This window comes from Nansenia antarctica, assembly GCF_963989245.1.
Source record: "Nansenia antarctica genome assembly, chromosome: 4".
In the NCBI taxonomy this organism is placed as follows: domain Eukaryota; kingdom Metazoa; phylum Chordata; class Actinopteri; order Argentiniformes; family Microstomatidae; genus Nansenia; species Nansenia antarctica.
In genome coordinates, this window is record NC_137689.1 from 52,071,976 (window position 1) to 52,093,158 (window position 21,183).

General features: G+C 41.6%; 1 protein-coding gene across 1 annotated transcript; it reads right to left on the reverse strand.

Annotated features, from left to right (window-relative positions):
- Positions 1-1,302: 1,302 nt before the first annotated feature.
- plppr1 (phospholipid phosphatase related 1) lies at positions 1,303-18,935 on the reverse strand (the record flags this gene model as incomplete). The annotated part of the gene is made up of 7 exons (XM_080530266.1): positions 1,303-1,335; positions 4,228-4,359; positions 4,660-4,836; positions 5,791-6,041; positions 8,039-8,171; positions 11,125-11,313; positions 18,876-18,935. 7 exons carry the CDS (start codon positions 18,933-18,935, stop codon positions 1,303-1,305), a joined length of 975 nt encoding a protein of 324 aa, XP_080386392.1.
- Between the last annotated feature and the right edge of the window lie 2,248 nt (positions 18,936-21,183).

Below are 21,183 nucleotides of genomic sequence, written 5' to 3' on the forward strand. Positions count from 1 at the left end.
CAGGTGATGTTCTGCCAGGCCTGTACTACAGCCATCTTCAGGTTTTTTTTTTCAGCTGCTATGGCAGTATGTGTTGGGTCATTGTCTTACTGCATCTGGTGGCATCCGCTTGCACTCAAGCAGACACGATCTACACTTCAGAATATATGTTGCTGCAGCTGTCAGCAGTTACAATCATCAATTAAGACAAGTTAGCAAGTTCTAGCGGCAGCGATACACCACCTGCACCATGTTTCACAGATGAGGTGGTATGCTGTAAATCTTGGGCAGAGAACTTGGTACATGATAATATTAATATCATCTGTCCAATACCTTTTCCAGACCTCAGGCTTTTTGTGTGTCATTGTATTTATTGACATAATGCATCCTGTCTTGACTATAATAGGACAGTTAATTAATGACAAAGGCTTAGAGGTCTGATCATGTCTCCCAGAGGCAGTTGTGCAATGAATATGAACAGACTAACTACTTAGCACTCATGCGTGGGGACACAATGTTATTGTATTCCCTAGCTTGATCGTTCAAGATGATAAATTCACATTGGACATGATTCATAACAAGACACCACATAGCACAGGTGAAAGATCACTCAATTCTACCTTTTTATTTTGGGGGGCAAAAAACTAGTGAGACACACAACATGAGTTATGCTACTGACTATTTATTTTGTGGACAAATCAAGAAAAATATATGCAGCATTTCAAAAGAAACGCAATTTTCAAAGAAAGACCATATACAAATTGGGAATATCTATTCAAACAGTTCTGTGTACTTTCATGCTGAGTAGATGATCATGTCTGTATGCCATAGGAAAACAAAGCACAATATCGTGTCACAATCCAACAGTAGGGTTTTTTTCCCCCCGATACACCAAAAATGAATACCAAAACATTCTTGAAAAACGGCAGGCAAAAGTCAGTCAAAATGTTTTATACAGAGATAACAAAAATAATACAAAATAAGACTTCAGTCAATAAATGTACCGAAAACAAACGAAGAGGGATTTGTACAAATACCACATAACGACATCAACATTTCAATAACATTAGATAGACTGTATACTGTATATATTTACTTTGTGATGTAAAACATGATGAGGAATGTTTGTATCCTGACATGTAACAGACTTAACGTAATCAGGGTTGGCGACAGCACTCTCTTATACAAAATGTACAAAACATCGGCCTCTAACTAGTTACACCATAATACTGTCCTTTTTTACAGTATGACACAGTACAAAAACATCATTTGTGCCTAGAAGTCTTGAGGTGACGCAAAAGTGACCCTGTGCTGGCCCCTTAGTCATGTGACTTCAGTCATCGATGCCGAATGGTTCTGGAAGACAAAGAAAAAGGCACAGGCAAGACAATGGTTTAGAAAGAGGTGTGTGAGTGCCCCACTAAACTAACCATCCTGCACATGAACAGAACTGCACAAGGTTGTAAGTTTGATCCCCGCCACTTTCCCTGTCTGCATTTCCAGCTCAGTGGCATTGCGGTTAGAGTGTCCGCTCTGAGATTGGAAGGTTGTGAGTTCGATCCCCGGCCGAGTCATTAAGGCTGCCACGATTAGTCGACTAGTCACGACGACGTAGACTACCAAAATCGTCGCCGACATATTTGGTAATCGCCGTAGTCGCATGTTTTTTTGGAGCTGAAATAAGCGTTTTTTTTTTTGTTTGTTTGTTTTTTTGTTTGTTTTTGCCTAGCACCAGGGGAGCCCCCCCTCCCAAATTTCGTTGTTTGGTACCTGTACTATATCAATGACAATAAAGACCATTCATTTCATTCGATAAGCATTCGTTTTTCTTCCCTGAAGCTGCCACTGGCTAGCGTCTCCCAGTGTCTTTGATGTACATGCGCAGTGTCGGTCATCCGGGGCACACGTGACTTCCCCGGAAAAACAAACAGAGAAATGTCTTCCTGTCCTCGTACCTCTAAAGTGTGGGAGCATTTCAACCACAACGTTGAAAAAAAGAATGTAAAATGTAAAATTTGCAAAGCTGAACTCGCTTATCATGGCAGCACGTCTATGATGCGCGAGCATCTAAAAAGGAAGCACGTTGTGGCAGATGACGAGGAAGACGATGGCTCGTCTCGGTAAGCTAGTTAGCTTGTTATTGGCTAACGATATCGTTACGTTAAAAGCCTTCTTACATTATTTTACGTTGTCATCAAAGCGATACTTATCAAATAGCTAAAAATGTTGTCTTAACGTTACAGTGCTAAGAAGGCGCGTTCTACTATGAGATGAGTGAAGCAAAGCAAAACTTTTGTACTCTGTACAAGTATTTATTTTTGTTTTTGTATTCTTTTGGTTGCCTAGTGCCTAGCCTACCTCATTTTACTCAGCAGTTTGCACCCTCTACTACTCTTTACATTACATTACATGCAAGTGATGCCAGAAATAAATCTGCAAAGTTCATTAAAATATCTATTTTTGAGTGAACAATCATTTTAATTGTCTTTATTTTTAGTTAGCACATGCCTACAACAACAACTAACAACTTCAAGCTAAATTTAGAAGCTGATTTAGAAGATGCTAGCTAAATAAGAGCGATTGAGTAATTGTGCGATAAGCTGTAATTTATGATCCGATTAGTCGACTAATCGTTAAAATAATCGGTGACTAGTCGACTATGAAAATAATCGTTTGTGGCAGCGATACGAGTCATAACAAAGACTATAAAAATGGTACCCGATGCCTCTCTGCTTGGCACTCAGCATTAAGGGTTGGATTGGGGGTGAGACCCTGTGACATACCGGCGACATGTCCAGGGGGTGTACCTGTACATCAAGCCGCCTCACGCTATGGAAACAGGAGATAGGCTCCTGCCGCCTAAGGGCCATTAGGCTCAAGAACCAAGGTTCTCAAGGCTTACTTACTTTGTTTTTGTTATGCTGAATTGAGACAGCAAGTTCAATCGGGACCACAACCTGAGGCAGACCAACTGTGATTGATATCTGATGAACACTCCCTCTTCCCAACATTGATTACATGTCAGTCATCAATCTGGAGACAAACTGGAGCCAACCAGCAAAATATATTTCTCTGCTACCTCATTTCCTGCTGGGTCCACCAATTAGGTTGTCTCACTCAGTGATAGGACACTCTGACAGGGAGAGCCTGATGTCTGTGGTTTACACATTAAACACACTGTGTGCATGTGCATGTGTGTGCGTGCGTGTGTGTGTGTGTGTGTGTGTGTGTGTGTGTTTGTGTGTGTGAAAGAGTCTGTTTGTGTTGGCCTGGCCTGGCCTGCTGTCAGTAAAGGTGTCTCTCTCTATTTCCCCACTGCAGAGGGTGTCAAAACCCATTTAGAGGAGAAGCGTATTCCTGTGCTGTTGATGGAGATTAAATGCAGCTATCCAGCTATCAGCTAGACAATGCATCTTCAACACCTTCAAATAGCTAGCTCCTATAATGAATTGGAGCGATATCACATAGGCACAAAATGGCTGAATGAGAAGGAAATACATCACCTGGTTCATCAAGTAAGAAATAACACATTTCCCCCCAGAAAAAACAATATGGTGAGTAAAATTAATAACAAACTAGTCAGCTAGCTAGGTAGATCACTGCACTATGGAAAGCATTTACATTTACATTACATTTACATTTTTGGCATTTAGCAGACGCCTTTATCCAAATCGAACAGACACATTTGTCTAGTTCTGAATATAAATTTGACACAATTTCATTTCAGGGGCCGTAGCTCTCATATTTAGACTTTTAAGCCAGTGGAATGATCAAGTGTACAGTAGAAGTTAATGTGATGCAGGGGGGGAGTTGTGTGCATGTTGTTACATAAACATAGTGGCGAGTCGGCGACGGCCTCATACATTTAACATGAGTCCCTCGTCTGAGGGAGTCTGCTGAGCACACATTTTAGCATCAGCTATCAATAATGATGCAGACCGGATTAGACCAGCTGTGTGAAGGTGTCGAGGGCAAACATGCACAGTCTTTGGTGCAGTGTGAAAATAGAATTTATTTTCCTTCCAACCACTTCATTTGTACCTGATTTAGCTAACCCAGCCAGCCCAGGTGTTCACGATTTTCAATTAGGTGTAAACCTCATTGATTTCATGCAAGCAAACTATATTAAGTAATGTTTCGACCCAAGTCTGCTAGGCACTAACGGTTAGGGGGAATTAATGACCTGTGCACCGGGTCAGGGTGAGGGTCACTATCGAGGTCCTGGTATCTAGGGCCTATGCGACCTACCTGTGCGCTAAGCGTCTCTAGTGGGCTCTCGACGCGAGGGAAGGTCATAAGTGGAAGACCCCGGTACTCCTCCGTCTTCTGCTTGGTGGGAGTGGAGTGGGCTCCTTTAAAGTTGTTCACCACGCAGATGCCCTACAGGAAAGGAGGACAGGAAACATCTCTCAATCGCTGCTTAACAGAACACGCTACAACTTTATCAAGGGAAGTGTTTTTCCATCCACATTTCAACGCAACTAATTCACAATCACACCATAATACACTTTCCCGACTACGACTACATCTTTACAGAGCAAGCAGTGAACAGTTAAGATGCTAAAGCAATACAGTAGAATACTGAATGATATTAAGTCAGCTATTTTGCTTGTAAAGCATGTACACAACTCAACAGCACATATAGGCCCTGAAGGAGAATAGCTTCAAAGTTAAAATCACCAGGAAGAGAGCCACTGCACTTCCCAGAATAAAACCAGCGATGACGTCGGAGCAGTGGTTCCGATATTCCGAGACGCGGTTGAGGCCAGTGAGGAAGGCGGTGCACAGTGTCCCTAGGCAGAGCACAGGCTTGGCCAGGCGGCTACTCTTGGTCTTTATGGTGCTGGTGATATACATCTGAAAAAAACAAGACGTGATTGTGAGAAGTGACAGAACCGGTCGTCTTGTGGCTCAGCTGGAGCTACTCCTTTTCGAACAATTGATAGGACTGTACTCTACATATTAGTTATTTGTTATTTATTATTTTTATTTTAAATCCTGTTCGAAATAAAGATTCATTCATTCATTCATTCAAGAGCATGGTGCTAGCATGGAGCTAGAGCATGGTGCTAGCAATGCTAAGGTTATGGGTTTGATTCCTGCTAGGACTATTACACAAAAAAATGTATGCACTCACTGAACTGCAACTTTGGATAAAAGCATCAGCTAAATGTTTGACCAATTAGCAGACGCTTTTATCCAAAGCGGCTTACAATTTAACTTAACTAAGGGCAAAGTGGCTTACTCAAGGGCAGCACACGAGTGATGGTGTTCCCCAGGTAGGATTTGAACTTGTGAATTTCTGATCAACAGTCCGACTCGCTATCCATTAGGCTACCATTACCCCACCAAATGTCATATATTGAACTACTGTACCTACAGTAACTCTGTAATAAAGGAGTATACAGATGCATGGGCGTGCACCTATTTTATGGTACCAATATTACCAAATATACTATCAACTGATATGGTCTGAGTATACACCTTTTCCAAATCGCACTTGCAGATAGAAACAAAGCAAACATTTTTTTGGGCATTGCAAACAGATTGCCATAGCCTACTGGAGTTAAACTGTGATAACACACTGCTGACTGTTACAATAGAACAGAATGCAAATTAATCCTATACATAACACAGGTGCAATATATCAGATATATGTTAAGTGTATGATTGAAGGAAGAAGGATGTTGAAGGAAGTGTACTATGTTTACAGCCAACATCGATTTTGATTGTTTATCCAACTGCACCTGTGTGTGTGTGACCGACATGACAATTTTCTCTTTGGGGACAACAAAGTCGATCTTATCTCACCGTCACATAGACGGCAGAGTACACACTGAGCGAAGCGTCTTTGGATGGGAAGGACCTGCGGGCCTTTTCCACCATGGCAGGACTCCCCGTGCAGATGTTGCCGTTGGAGACAAACTGGTGGTTGAAGCGACACTCTGTCCCCGTGTAATTGGGTTTGCACACCGTCAGGAAGTAAGGCGCCAGGTTCCCTGTCACCACCTGGCCGGCGTTGACGAAGATGTCGGTGGCAAACAGGCCAAACGCAAAAACACCTGCAGGGGGTCATTCAATCAATCAATCAATCAATCAGTCGAATGTATTTGTATTAAATTACCGTTTCATAAAAACAGTATTATCACAAAGCGCTTAACAACAGAAACGATATGTTTGGATGGACACACAGACACTCAGCAACTTGGCATTGGGCAGTGAATTAAGCACTATGGAAATTAGCTCTATATGTAGTCCCACTGCATCCTTGATGAAGTCACAGTCAATGTTCACACATTTATCAACCAGGGGCTATTATACAGTAATCGAAAGTACATCTGAACTAATGAAGAAAGTCTCCTTTGAATACTGATGCGCACGATAAGCAGTGGACATATGATCGCTTGCATGAATCGGGATGCTTTATTTTCTATGTTCATGGAGAATGACTCGTTGTTATCTGGGCTGCTTGCCCATGAAATTGCAATCGTTTATATGTTAATCCTCCATAGCCTAGTAACTGTGTGAAGATGCTATTTTGTGAAGGGTTAGGTTGAGAACATTGTGCTGGGATATAATGAGAGGAATATCACCAGGGCCGAGTAGTAGAAGAGAGACAAGAGAGAAAAGGTGAGCTCTCCGGTGGTGGTCACTAGTGTGGAAGATTGTCTGAGATACGGTGGGCCAAAATCATTCCAATACCAAGCCTGAGAGAACACTGTTACCCAGCAGAAGCAGCAGCAGCAAAGTAAGAGTCTGATTAACCATAGCCTATAAAGTGTCAAGTAGTTTCAGCTTACAGCAAAGCGTCGCAAAGTGTTGTAACACAGGCTTCATGTCAAGTGAACTCCTGATAAATGCATTGTTGTGAATGCCTGCAAAAAAATACCCATGCAGATATACCAAAAAGAGTATCTTGAAAGGAAATTATTAGTATAAGTGGACTTATACAGCTGGCACTTATCCCATAATACATGGAGGTGGGGATAGAGTGCATCATTGGCTCTGGTGTGAGAGGACTGCTAATTAAAACATGAGGTTGACAACCTCCCAACCTTGTTAAATCCGAATGTTTACACTCACCCTCTCTGTAATAAGAAGGATTAGACAAACACAGACAGGCCACTAAGACTGTCACCTAACACTCCACAACATCTAGACAACACACAACTCCAGAGCCTGTGCTGCTTCAGCTGGCTGACAGATAACAACATTGAATATCTGTGGAATGTCCAATTCAAAAAGATGTATATTATGGCAAATACAATTGAAACAACCTAGAAAACGGATGATATAGCAATACTAAATGTGACAGTGTAACAAATCACCAATACAACATATGTAATTCAGTGACTAGTGTGACAAGACACCTATAAACTCAATAATGTAATGTATAATCTCAATATTTTAATGTAATAAACCGAATGACACTGTAATTAGAGTGTAATAACTCATCTATAAACCTAATGACGTTGTAATTAGTATTTTTACTGGCATAACACAAGGCTAGACTACTGCAACAGTGTTGTATTTGGGGCCACCAACATGTTCAGAACTCAGCTGCCCGCTTGCTCACTAGAACCAACTCTGCTAGCGGAGAACATTTTGTCGTCGGGTGCTAATAATGTTCTAATGGTGCCTATTGTGTTTGCGCTTCATCTTACATTTAAATAATTCATCATTGTGATTATTCTGATGATCGTTAGGCTGTTTTGGTGGCCTCTCCGGGGCACTTGGTGCCCTATGCGCACAGCGCGGTGACGTAGAGGTGACCCTGCTCCTTGTCCCCATCCACAGGACTAAACAACAGGCCTGGGGGGACCGTGCTTTCTCCGCTGCAACCCCCACTCTTTGGAACACTCTCCCAAACCACATCAAAGAATGTCGCACGCTCTCCTCCTTCAAAACAATCCCTCAAAACCAATATTTTAAAACTTAAATCATTACCTATTTTGTATTGTCGTTTTTTTACTGATTGTGCTTTTGTTTTACTTTTATTCATCTATCTATTCTTGTCCTCTCCATGGAATGTAGTGTCTGTAACAGTGAATCAGCTCACCTATAAACCTGATGATCCTCCTGATGAGAGGGTTCAGGTAACAGCATTCTCCTGTCACGATAGTCTTCTCCTGGGCAATGAGGGCCTCCCTGGTGGACTTCATGATGTACATGGAGACCTCCCCGATGAAGATCTAACAACAAACACCGAAACACTGTGTGAACACATAGCACACACAAGCATGGCTTCTTGTAGTAGTAGTAGTAGTAGTAGTAGTAGTAGTAGTAGTAGTAGTAGTAGTAGTAGTAGTAGTAGTAGTAGTAGTAGTAGTAGTAGTAGTAGTTGTAGTAGTAGTAGTAGTAGTAGTAGTAGTAGTAGTAGTAGTAGTAGTAGTAGTAGTAATAGTAATAGTAATAGTAGTAGTAGTAGTAGTAGTAGTAGTAGTAGTAGTAGTAGTAGTAGTAGTAGTAGTAGTAGTAGTAATAGTAGTAGTAGTAGTAGTAGTAGTAGTAGTAGTAGTAGTAGTAGTAGTAGTAGTAGTAGTAGTAGTAGTAGTAGTAGTAGTAGTAGTAGTAGTAGTAGTAGTAGTAGTAGTAGTAGTAGTAGTAGTAGTAGTAGCAGAAAATTGAAATGGACCCCTATTCCCATAATGCACTCCTGAGTGGATTGGACGGGTGTAAACTAGTAGCTCTCAACCAGGGGCCTAATGAACAATTCAATAACAACAAAAAGCAGGAAAAAATAAATAAAAAAATATGAAAGAGCAGTGCATTCTATCATGAGGATAGAAACATCCAATTATTGTAGGTTTTCTCACTTTTGGTGTCAACAATTACTGTTAAACTACCAGTTGAGACAGATAGGGGACAATTTACATATACTACATATATATACAAGACACAATATTATCGCTGATTGAGGGGGAACCCAGGTTTTTCCAATCTCAGAGGAAAAGTTTGAGAACCCCAGCAGTATGGCAGAGATTCTATCCAGCCTATATGAGGGAAAAGTGTAGCTATTACCAGATTGCTTACATCTGTCAAATCCACTCAGATCTTCACAAGCACATAGAGGCTAGGGGCAAAATGTCGATTTGGAAATGTGAAGAAAATCGGTCTGGCCCGAGGCTATGGCTCTCCCACTATGGCCAAGTATCGCAAGTAACACCAGGTTAGCAAAACAGACAATGTTACACCCCAGGCAAATGTTACAGAAACACCACCATCGGAAAAAAATCACTTAACACAAATTGAATATTTGCACATGTTCACCTAGGTTTGATATGAGTATATTTCATAGGAGCCACAATTTCCGAGAAGTACATGTTCCGATGATTGAATTTGTGGCTAATGGGATGTCTTGCTGTATATGAGATCTAAAAAAGCTATTTGAATGTAGCCTAAAGTGGAGGAAGGTAAAAGGGTAGTGGAGAGAGCTTTTTCTGCCCGAGGATAGTGCAAGGAAGAAGCCTTGTATCCTGATGCCATTTGTTAGCTTGTTCCAGTGAACAGAGCCCAATGTCCTTATAAGACAGAGCACAGGACTGGATACTGTGGCAGACGGAACAGGTCAATGCCAAATCACCCAGAATGCCACATTTTTAGACATCATTAGTTTAGAAATACTGTTAGCACAATATCTGCTCTTCCGCATATGAACTTCAAAGGGGACTGATACTGTGTTCTGGTGCTCGACCCTTTTATAAGATAACAATATGGAAGTTAAATTGCCAATTTTGGGGGCTTTATTATTGAATGTAGGGGTGTATAGAGATGTCATTATCTGTATCTGTGTCTGTTCAACCTACAAAATGAGCTGTATCTGTATTTGGTTAGAAGACCCTGAAGTGGGCGTGGTTTACACCGGAAGTCACGTTAAATCGTTAATTAGTATCATTTAATTTATATAATTAATTATGAAATATATTTCCACATCCTCATACTGTATGGCACATTTCTCTCTCTTTTCTTTGGGGGGGGGGGACTAAATTAAGGCAGCACTGACTCGGTGGGGACGGCTACTGAATAGCAATCACTTTTCAAAAATGTGTAATAAATAAAATGACTAGTTGGTGAAATCAAAGTCCTATGTTGCAAACAGAATGGGCATTTCTATCTTCTGGCCATCCGCAATAATATTAATAAATTTGAAGAAACATAATGGCTGATAATAATAATAACAAGCAACTTCGGGTACAATCTGTATCTGTGTCCATCCCATTATTTGTGCTTTTAAGAGTAACTTCGTATCCGGGTACATCCCTAATTGAATGTATGGTTATCATAAGTGTATGATATAATATCCTTAGTTTTTAGACTTACAGAAAGACCGCAGCATTAGCCATTACTATGAGTATGGTGTCTGCGGTCTAGAGCGCATTGTGACCTCTACGGCCACTCATCGGAGCAGCCAACCAAAACGGACAGTGTGAAATAGCGGCGCCCTTTTTATTGGCCATATGTTACATCCAATAAGGGAGGAATAGCTGTCACAGTTCATTATGAATGGGTGTTTTATTGTCTGTGAGAGTGTTTAATGTGAACGATGCAATGTGACCCATGAAATACATCCAAAGGCTCTTACACAGCACTCTTGAAGAGTTTCATTTGTCATTTATGGATTTGACAGGAGTCCTCAGATTACTGAATAGTGCTGACAGTCACAACTTAAATCCTGGAGTCTGGAGTGAGATTCCATACGAGACTTCAATACAAATCAGGAAGTGTTAATGCAGTAGTGCATTGTGGGCTAACAGCATTGGAGGTGAATGGAGGCACATCTGCAGAGATGCTGTATCTGTGAGCTCTTAAACCGTGGCACAGGACTGCCCTCTAGTGCTTATGTTCATGCTACTCAAACCTAACATTGTGTCTCAGTGTTCTCTTCTAAATTAAATCTAGCAGATACAGACAGACAGATAGGAAGAACATTTACATTTACATTTTTGGCATTTAGCAGACACCTTATTCCAAAGCGACTAACAACAAAGACATTTGACTATACTAAGTAAGTGAATCATCTATCCACCAGTCACAGAAGGAAAAAGTAATCTAGAAGAAGGGGTGAAATCTAGACAGACCAGACAAATAAAAGCAGAGAGACGGACAGTTAAGAGAAAGAGAGTTAAACCAATAGTCTCTACTCACGACAGTGGTGGGAGCGGCAGCGACCACGCAGTAGAGGATGAGAGGGGGGATGAAGCTGATCTCCTCCACCCCAGGGTAGGGCTTCATCAGGTCCGCGTCGTTGCAGAAGAAGCCTTGGATGTGGAGGCCGAAGGTGTCGGTGCACTCAAAGTAGTAGGCCAGCAGTACGGTCCCCGCCATGATGACCAGCTGGAAGTAGAGCATGGTGGTCACAGGGAAGGCATCAGTCCATGTGTCTGGAACTATAGGTTGTCTCTCTGTCTGAACGTCTGTCCGTCTATACCTGGATAGCAATGTGCCTAGTCGTTCTTTTTTACTAGTTGCCTGGCATCCACTCTCTCAGGTTCTTCATTGGTGCACATACTGTATAGTACATTTCCCCCTGTCCTTCTCCTCCTCCTCCCTTTCCTCTCTTATCCTTTTATGTAAAAAAATATTATTCTGTCTCGTCTCTCTTTCCTCTCTCAGAGACCGCTCTTGCAGGTTACATAAACCCTTTTAGTAAACTGCTAATGAACAAGGTCATTAAATGGGCCATAGGCTTCACTTTTTAAGCAGCATGTTATACAACCAAGACCTGCCACTGATATTACAGTTGATCGAGTTGAAATGTATCTCTTAATCGTATTAACTATTGTTGATCATTAATGCAGACCTATTTCCATGAACACATTTTTATATACAACAGCCTACAGTATATTATATTTCAACTAATATATTTGTCAGAAAGTTCAAATGTTTGACTACTACTGTACACTACTCTCTCATCGGTCCAAATGTGGCCCAAAAATATTATTTTGTGCATACAAGAATTACAGATATCCTAATGAACTTATATTTACTTCCTGGAAAAGTAAGATGATTATGCATGAAGATGAAAATATGAAAGATGAAAATGCATCATCATCTCACTTTTCCAGGATGTATAAGCTTGTTGTCATTAGGGTATGTGTGATGCTTGTGTGCAAAAATGCAATGCTTATATTTAGATCAATGGTGGACTGATGAGAAATATACATGAAAAATATGTTTTAATGAAGTATCCCTTTAAGCTGTAAGTGAACGTTTGATATGGTATTTATAACCACACACTATGTTGATGCCACTTTGCATGTGACCGGGACATCAGCCCAAGTCTACTGGGATCAAGGAGATGCTGTGTGATGATTGCTTCTTTCAAAGTGGGAGTTATTCGAAACTCTCTTGCAGCAATAAGTGAGAGGATAGGAAGAACCATGTGATAATAGCAATACATCAGTACCTATACTGTAATTGCTGTACCGGATAAGATAAAGATTCCTAATGGAAAAAAAGATTCTAATATGACACCAATATCTGAACTGTAATTACAGCCTTGCTTGAGGACTACGCCAGCCAGATTAAATAAAATGTAATTCGCAACACCTCTTTCCGACCTTATTTCACAAGGTCGCCATGCTTGAATACTGCCTCCTTTGTAGCCTCTTATCCTTCCGCCGGGCCTTAGCGCCATATGCTAGTTGTCTATGTTTACGTAGGTAGTCATGCGTTACATCCTCTCAAAGCTATGATTCTTGCGCTTCGAGCCAAATATTCCACCTCAAGATACAATCATAACAGCAGGCACAATCGACATCGCTGTCAGACCACCAACAAACACACTACATTGACAGATTTGATAAAACTCACAAATGAAGCCTTATAGTTGACCACCGACCGATAACATTCTGACAACAACGGTTTGTTTACATAGCAAAAAAAATATTTAGAGAAAATGAAAGAAATCTGTATTTCTCAACGCCAGTGCCACTTATGGCGCTTTTCCATTGACCGGCTCGGCTCGGCACGGCACGGTGCCATTTTTTTGTTCTTGTTCGGGATGGGTAGCGAAAGGTACTTTTTTGCCAGGCTGCGTGTGACGTGTGACGCTGCACACCGTTGATTGGTCAATGGAAATAGTCATCCCATGTTCATAGATTTCTTCACTAACCGCCATCTTTAAATACCACAACAGATTTCACTCTCGGAAAATGTCACTTACTGTTTCTGTAATAACTTATTAATAAAGATTAGAAAAATTATGATAACCATCGTATTATCTTACTTAGTTTAATGTCATTTCAATGCATCATAGAACTTTTATTTACAACAAGCATAACAAAAAAATCGCTATTATGGCGATGTCCTGTGCCTATGCTGTTCCTCAGTCCAGCGGCAGTCAAATGCCGGTAGATTCGCGTCTTGCTCCCTTTAACACATGTCGGCGTTTCCCTGGTTGCGAGATCTAAACTACTAGAACTGAAAGCGGCAGGTAACAGGCACGTAACATCCATATGCTGTATATATAAATAAATATATTTGACTACCAGCAAGACACCGGAGCACTCGTATCTATAACAAACGCGGAGATTGTATGAGCCCCACGTCAGTCAGCCTTTCCGTAGAAATACATCGCACATGTTTTAAGGCTGATCTGTGCATGATAGTGCTGCATTATGTTGATCTATTTATATCGATCTATTCTGGCCAATTCCTTATTACCAGTGGAAAGGGGGAAACACTTTGAATGGAACAGATAGGACTTTCCGTTCAATGGAGGAAGCATGATACTCGCGAGTTCATCTCGCTTTCCCCCCCGTTGATGTAATAAACAATCTAAACAATCTAATCAGAGCAGTTGTTATTATGTAATATTATTGATGGATGTGCCATTTTTGATGGAGAGCAGTGAGCGGATGACTGGATGTGAGCATGTATTTGACTAATGCCGATAGATTCGCGTCTTGCTCCGAAACCGGAGCTGTCTGCGCAGACAGGATTTTACAGCGTTCCTTCAAACTATCGTAATTCATGAACTATCCGCTTGTTAAGTCTGACGTCAAAAGTGACGTTTAGCCATTTCCGGGTTCAAACCAGAAATTCTCCGCACCAGAGTACCTCTGAACTACAGCGGTAGAATGACAGTTTAATCGTTTTTTAGACTCGGATCTATTCATACAACAAGGGACACAGCACTTTCCCGTTTTCTCCATATTGTCAGGGTATTTGAGCCTCGGAAAAGCGCTATATAAATATAATTAATTATTATTATTATTTCTCCATTTCGAAGACAGCGCCTCAGCCAACTTTGGCCCCGGAAACACGTCACGACTTAACAAGCGGATATGCCCAATCTAAAAAATTCTAACAGTTTCTGAAAGCGGAGAAGTTGCACTTTTTGAACAGTTTAACTTTTTTAGGCTTATTACGGTAGTGCCGAGGCGAGCCGTGCCGAGGCGAGCCGAGCCGGTCAATGGAAAAGCGCCATTAGTCATTCTTACTGTTGGGGAACAAACTTCAGAGTGTTACCTTCAGAAGGAGACCAACCAACAATTTACTTTGGGTATACACTGGATAGGCGTTTTAGGCGATTATACAGGAATGGTAAGGGCTTAAATGAGTGAAAAGACAGAAGATGGAAGAAACAGGACAGTAGGTCAGGTCTAAATTGACCGTTTGTGCGCGAGCATTCAGGAAACGACCATGGTGATGTGAAGTGTGATGGTGACCGCTGAGAGAGTTAATCAATGAGCTGCACTGTACAACACCTTATGGCATTGTGTGAGACTGGAAGCATGAGAACAACCTCATCTCAAAATATTTTGTCACTATTTATATTTCCATCAAGAATGTACACTCACGAACACTTTATTAGGAACACCTTCTCATTCATTCAGGTGGTGTAATGGTGTGGGGAATGTTTTTCTTGGCACACTTTGGGCCAGTTAATATCAATCATTGCTTTTTGACAATATGCACCATGTCAAAAAGCAAAAGTCGTCTCAAACTGGTTTCATGAACATGACAGTGAGGTTCAGTGTTCTCCAGTGGTCTTCCCAGTCCCCAGATCTGAAATAGAACACCTTTGGGATGTGGTAGAACAGGAGATTCACAGCTTGAAAGTGCACCTGAAAAATCTGCAGGAATTGAGTGATGCAATCATGTCATCATGGACCAGAATGTCAAAGGAATGTTTCCAACATCTCGTGGAATCAATGCCATGAAAAATTGAGACTGTTTTGAGAGCAAAAGAAGGCCCTACCCAGTATTAGTATAGTGTTCCTAATAAAGTGTTCAGTGAGTGTATGTCACATTGATATAGTCTATGTGAAAAGTGACATGGCCTGGCAAAAAGTGTAGCTCTGTGACTTTTTCAAATTACATTACTCGTATGTAACGTGTCATTATGTGACACTGTAATGCCACTGCTGAGGGTTGGACATTGCCCTATTAAGTGTGACAGCATCATAGCATACTAACCACTAGGGGATGCTGACATGACACATCCAAACATGGGGGGAAAATGCACATAAGAATATCCCAATGCAATGCTAGGAATACAAAATCATAACAAAAGAAGAGTCATTATGCTCTATTATTCATTTGGAAAATGGTAATGACATAACCATTGTATTGACATTTGAGGAAATTAAATGTCTGAAAGATATAGGCCTCCTCTATGCCCATAAGCAGCTTCTCTTCAGATGCGCTACCTATCTGATCCTGCAGGGGTCAGTGTGTTTCTGCCGACGGACTACTCCTACTACTAGATGACAGCTCCCCTAAAGGAAACTCCTCATCTGAGAATCAAGCATGTTGTTGACCGACACAGAGATACAGACACTTCTGCAACTGTATAGTAGAAATCCACTCTCGTAAACAGGCCTGCATACCTACCTTAATCTCCAAATAAACCATTTATTACCTAAATAGTGAATGTATAATTATTATGCATCATAGCATATCCAAGGCTCATAGAAAAAAAACAGCCCAGATCCCAGAGACGACTGTCCATGTGTCTGCTCCCTCAGAGACACAGCCTTTGCCAGGTGGTCACACAAACCCACGTTTGAGCCAAGATGGCCGCCCTCCAAGCTAGGCTAGGTGCTACCTGCTGATGTCTCCTCTCACACTACGCCACACTAGGGCTGTGGGACTTCATTATGCATTCAGTACAGTGTGTTTGAACATGATTAATGACCGTTGTTCACGCCCAGACAGATACATGCTAATACAGATAACCCTCCAAGTCAAACGCTGAGAGATGGGTATGGCTGTGACAGATCTAGAAAGCTATGACAGATGGTGCCAAGTGTATCCCAAGTGTGAGTGAAATAAAGGGCCAACATCAGATGAGCCATTGCGTATCTGACAGGCAGATGGTTCGATCAATAGCATCCAGCTCTTTGTACACATCTTAAACAGGCAGTGACTTACACCGCCAGTTATTTTCGATCTAGCTGAATTCCGTGTCTTAGATTGAAGCCCAACTCCTTCAATCTAAGAGCCATAAAGTAAGTCATGAAGGAAGTCATGTATGTCCTTCCCTGTGTGAGTAGGGGTCTTTCCCACGCCATCTACATGCCAGTGTTTGGAATCTGTGCTATTATGTCAACAAACCTCTGTGTTTGAGTTATAGACTAACATCTATATACTGTACCTGTGATTGACTTATAACATCTATATACCTCTGTGTTTGAGTTATAACATCTGTATACCTCTGTGTTTGAGTTATAACATCTGTATACCTCTGTGATTGACTTCTAACATCTATATACCCCATGGTGTCTAGTGTATTATGATCCAATGTTGCAGAGTGGTCTGAGTTAGAGCATCTATACTCCCCTGTCGGCACTTTGATGTTAATGTGACCCAATGTTGTTTGTATGCCGATAAGCATGTCCACATGGCAAAGGGGGAGTACACTGGGGTGTAACTGTAACAACATGCGACACACCCTTCCTCCCCTGCCCGCACGCCTCAGGGCCCGGTGACTTATTAAATAGCAGCACATTAATACCATAATGAATAAACAAACAAACACAGTGCACAGCCTCCATGTCATAGTGCCTCTGGCAAGGCTGATTGAGATGAGCTCCAATGGGCTGGCTCGGTTTGGTCATGTGAGTGTGACAGTCCCATGACCCTGCTCTGATTGTGACAGTTGAGATACTTCACTCCATGAGCCATTGAGATGGAGAGGAGGGAGGAGGAGGGGGAAGGGGCACTGGAGATGACAGGGGAGGAAAGAGAGAGAGAAGAAGGAGAGAGAGCTATCGAGCATGTGACAGAGGAGAAGGATGGAGGGAGAGAGATAGAGAGAGGGGCAAAATAGAATGTAATAGGGGAGAGAACGAGAGCGATGGTAAGTGGGAGAGAAAAAGAAGGAGAGAAGGAGAGAGAGGGGGGGGGGGCAATGAGCATGTGACAGAGGAGATAATGATGGAGAGAAAAGAGAGAGAGAGGTTTTAAGCATCTGACAACATAGGAGAGTGAGAAAAGGGGGGAGAGAGTGTGGGGGGGGGACTCTGAGCATGACAGAGAGGCAAGACTGAGAGGAGGATATAGACTGGCTCTGAAATTTGACAGCAGAACAAGGAGATATGGGGACTGAATAGAAATTGGAGCACATACATAAACATCAAAAGAGGCACTTAAGCTGTATATTCAATTTACTGTAAATGTCCCCCCTCCTCCCAATGAAGTGACATAATGCAGTCAATAAATATCCCTGCCTCTAAAAATATGTTGCAGTAATTGTTGTTCCTCACTTCTCACAGCATTTCTAGTTTGGCAAAGACAGCAATGGGTGATTCTGGAAGGAGGTTGGAGGGACAGAAGGCGAGCGAGAGAGAGAGAGTGAGAGAGAGAGAGATGGAGAGGGAACGAGAATTGACAGAATTCTGAACGCAATATGCAAAGCAGGTCCTTGTTTGCAGAACCCAAGGCTTTGATGTAAAGTGTCTCTAGACGTTTCCCAGTGATTAAAGAGCTTTGGCAGAAATGTTAATTAAACATGGAGCTGGGGCTGTGAGTATTGTCTCTGAGACAGAGAGAGAGAGAGAGAGAGAGAGAGAGAGAGAGAGAGAGAGAGAGAGAGAGAGAGAGAGAGAGAGAGAGAGAGAGCTCCTGAACCATGCAGTCGACTCCTCTTAACCCTATACAAGTGCTAGAAACAGGATCACAGGCAGCAACAGCACCCAGACTGTAGATATACTGTACAAGATCGCAGATTGTGGGCTGGTTTCCTGGGACCGTATTAGCTCAGTCCAGGACCAGAATGCCCTGTCAATGGTCTTGAATCCTGGACCAAAATCTCAAAAGCCTTTCCTTGATTGCTTGCTGTGTTCTCTTTCCTGTGTTCCTGGGTTCTCTTTCTCAGAACCCAACGGAAGAGTGTCTGAAGGTTCTCCTTGGACCTTTTCCTCTATTGCATAGAGAACATGTTCTATGTTTCTGTGTCATGTCAGCTTGTTCGTTGTTGTCTATGCTGAACGCTATGTCTGTACTGTGTTTCTGTGTGTTACTGCTTGCTTGTACTGTGTGGTTATTGTATGGGCTTATCCATTTATCTTTTTAATGACCTGTATTGTATTTGATGACTTATTAATTTCATGTACAGTATTACGTTTGCTATGTACGCTTTTTACTGTGTGATGTTATTTTATCTTTTTAGGAAGCCTTTTTATAACTGGCCAGGGACTATGGATGAAAATTAGCCTTCTGGCTAAATCTGCGGTTAAAAAAAATAAAAAATTCTCATTAATATGCATTGTCCCTTTACAAATAAAATAAACATAAACATAACAAAGAGGCAAGTATAGGGGATGTGAGGAATCAAAGAGAGACTTTTAGGTTTCGAATCGGCCCAGGACTAAACTTAATCTGGGTCCGAGAGAATAGGACATACCGTTTGTTACCTGCCAGATTGGTAAACGTGACAGAGGACTCACCTCGACGAAGATGAAGCACGGTATGATGGAGTAACTGCGTTGTGTGTTGTCTGAAGCCATTTTTCCTCTCAACCAAGGTCTCAGCTGCGTTTCAGTCTAAAGAGGAGAAGAACAGAGAGTAAGAGACTGGTTATGCGTACAACAAAGAAACTCACGACACGGTTTAACATTCCCAAAGCCTACAAAGACTTTCTAACCAGCTACTGTATCCCCCCTCAGCTCTGAGAGAGTGTGGAATTGAAGATGAGGTGGAAACGTGACAGAAACTAAAAGCATTCTAATCAAATGGAGTGACGTGATCGCTAATGTGAAACGACGGACTAGCTAATGAGCAGATCTGAAAGGCTATCTGGTTGATTCCACACTCTCTCCCAATGTGCATGGGATATGTTAATATCAGGCTTCACCTCCACATAGCTAGGCTGGATAGGCACTGGTTTAGGCAGTAGAACCGTCAAAAAACATCCCACACTTAGATGGACAGTGGCAGCTGGAGCAAGGGCAGAAGTACCGGTGTGTTTAAGCAATGGTGAAAGGGGATTGACAAAACTAATGAGCGAGTGTGATCTCCTGACCCGGTAGGGCCTTTGTCCAGATTTTATTGTGTATCTTTAGTTGGACTTATTGTTTGGATTTCTTTTTCCCTGTTATGATGTATTACTTGTCACCCCATGAACATCAACCATCTGCTTGGCTGGCCAGCCGCAGAGTCTCACTCGGGCTGTCCCTGAACAGTTCACATCCAACACGGCCTGCATACTTCTCCTGTTAATGCACACATCCAGACCAGATACAGAGCTACTAAGGAGTCTACAGCATCCCTAGACTAGATGAGAGTAACACTAGCAGCAGGCTGGTTTCGTAACAATAGAATCATGGAAATTAACTCTGCTTAAGGAACGAATAGTTCACTGCGAGAAGAAAAAACGACAGAGCATCATGCTGTATGAACTTGCTCTCATGTCTGTTATGAGAGCTGTAAGCACATACTACAATTAATCCAATAACAACCTGTTGTCGCATAGTTAATTGCTCTGTGATTATATAGTAATCTGGTTGAGCACAAGATGAATGTATTCTGTCCCAACAAATTAATTACTAAGTAATTACTAGACTACCGTAGCCCTTTTCACACTAGATTTCTAGGAAACTACTAATAACATGAGTTGCTGACTTACTGCATTTTGGCTCATCATGCTATTCAATTGGTACCATCCAGCTTTTTACATAGGGCATAGAGCTTGAAATTCAGCCATCAACCAGAGGTAAAAGCATAATTATGCTGAGCAACAGATCAAATTAATGAAGAGGCAGGTCCAACCTCTGGTTCACCAGTCTAACAGGGTTTTCAAACTAATCTATAACTGATAAAATAACTGTTCAAACAACAATTAGAATGTTGTCGAGACATTAGTTTCCCGATCACATGAAAATCCATTAAGGCTCTCAGGACCCTTAGGTTAGAGTTGTGACAATGATTTTTAGAAGGCCTGTTGAAGAAAAAACGGAAACCCTACATACCTTTTTGACTAGACAATACAACAGTGCCATGAAATACAATGATGCCATGAAATAGCTCTCTTGTTTTAACATGTCAGCAGTTTTACTCTCTCTGTTGCTGGTACGAACTGGTGGCACACCATGTCGCCAAGGACTGTTCACACCAAGCCTCACGCTAGGAAACTGCTGGCATTTTGTTCCCACATGAAAGCGGCTTATATATTTACATAATGTTGTCACAGAGTCATCATAGAGTTACTACCCAGGTAGATTCAGATTCAGACTCAATTTAATTGTCATTGGCATAGTATAGTACAAGTACAGAGACAGCGAAAGGCATTCGGCATCTAGCCAGAAAGTGGTAGCAATGTAATGTGAAGTACTAACCAGGGGTGCAACGGGAAGGAAAAAAAGGTGTGTAAATAATTAGAAAATAATGAGCGCTGAGACTAGGTAGACTCATATTGCTGAGTAAAATCTGCACATTTAAAAAAAAGGGATTCAAGGCAATTTGCCCAAAAAAGGTGCAAAAAACACACTTGCATTTGAAACCACACTTGTGTGCCTGGCCAAAGTTTCTCTTTTTAAAAGCTTTCATTAACAAATAAAAAATTGCCTTTTTGTCCTTGCCTCTTAAGGGATTCATTGTACCAGATCTTATCCACCTCATTTTTCTGGTTTTCTGCTCGAAATGACATGCCCACAGTGAATATAGAATATCTCCACAATCACAAGGGCCTTCATAATGATCTTGTTATCAAATGAAAGCTAACACCTGTGGGGTGGCTGTAGAAGTGTCAGAATCCAA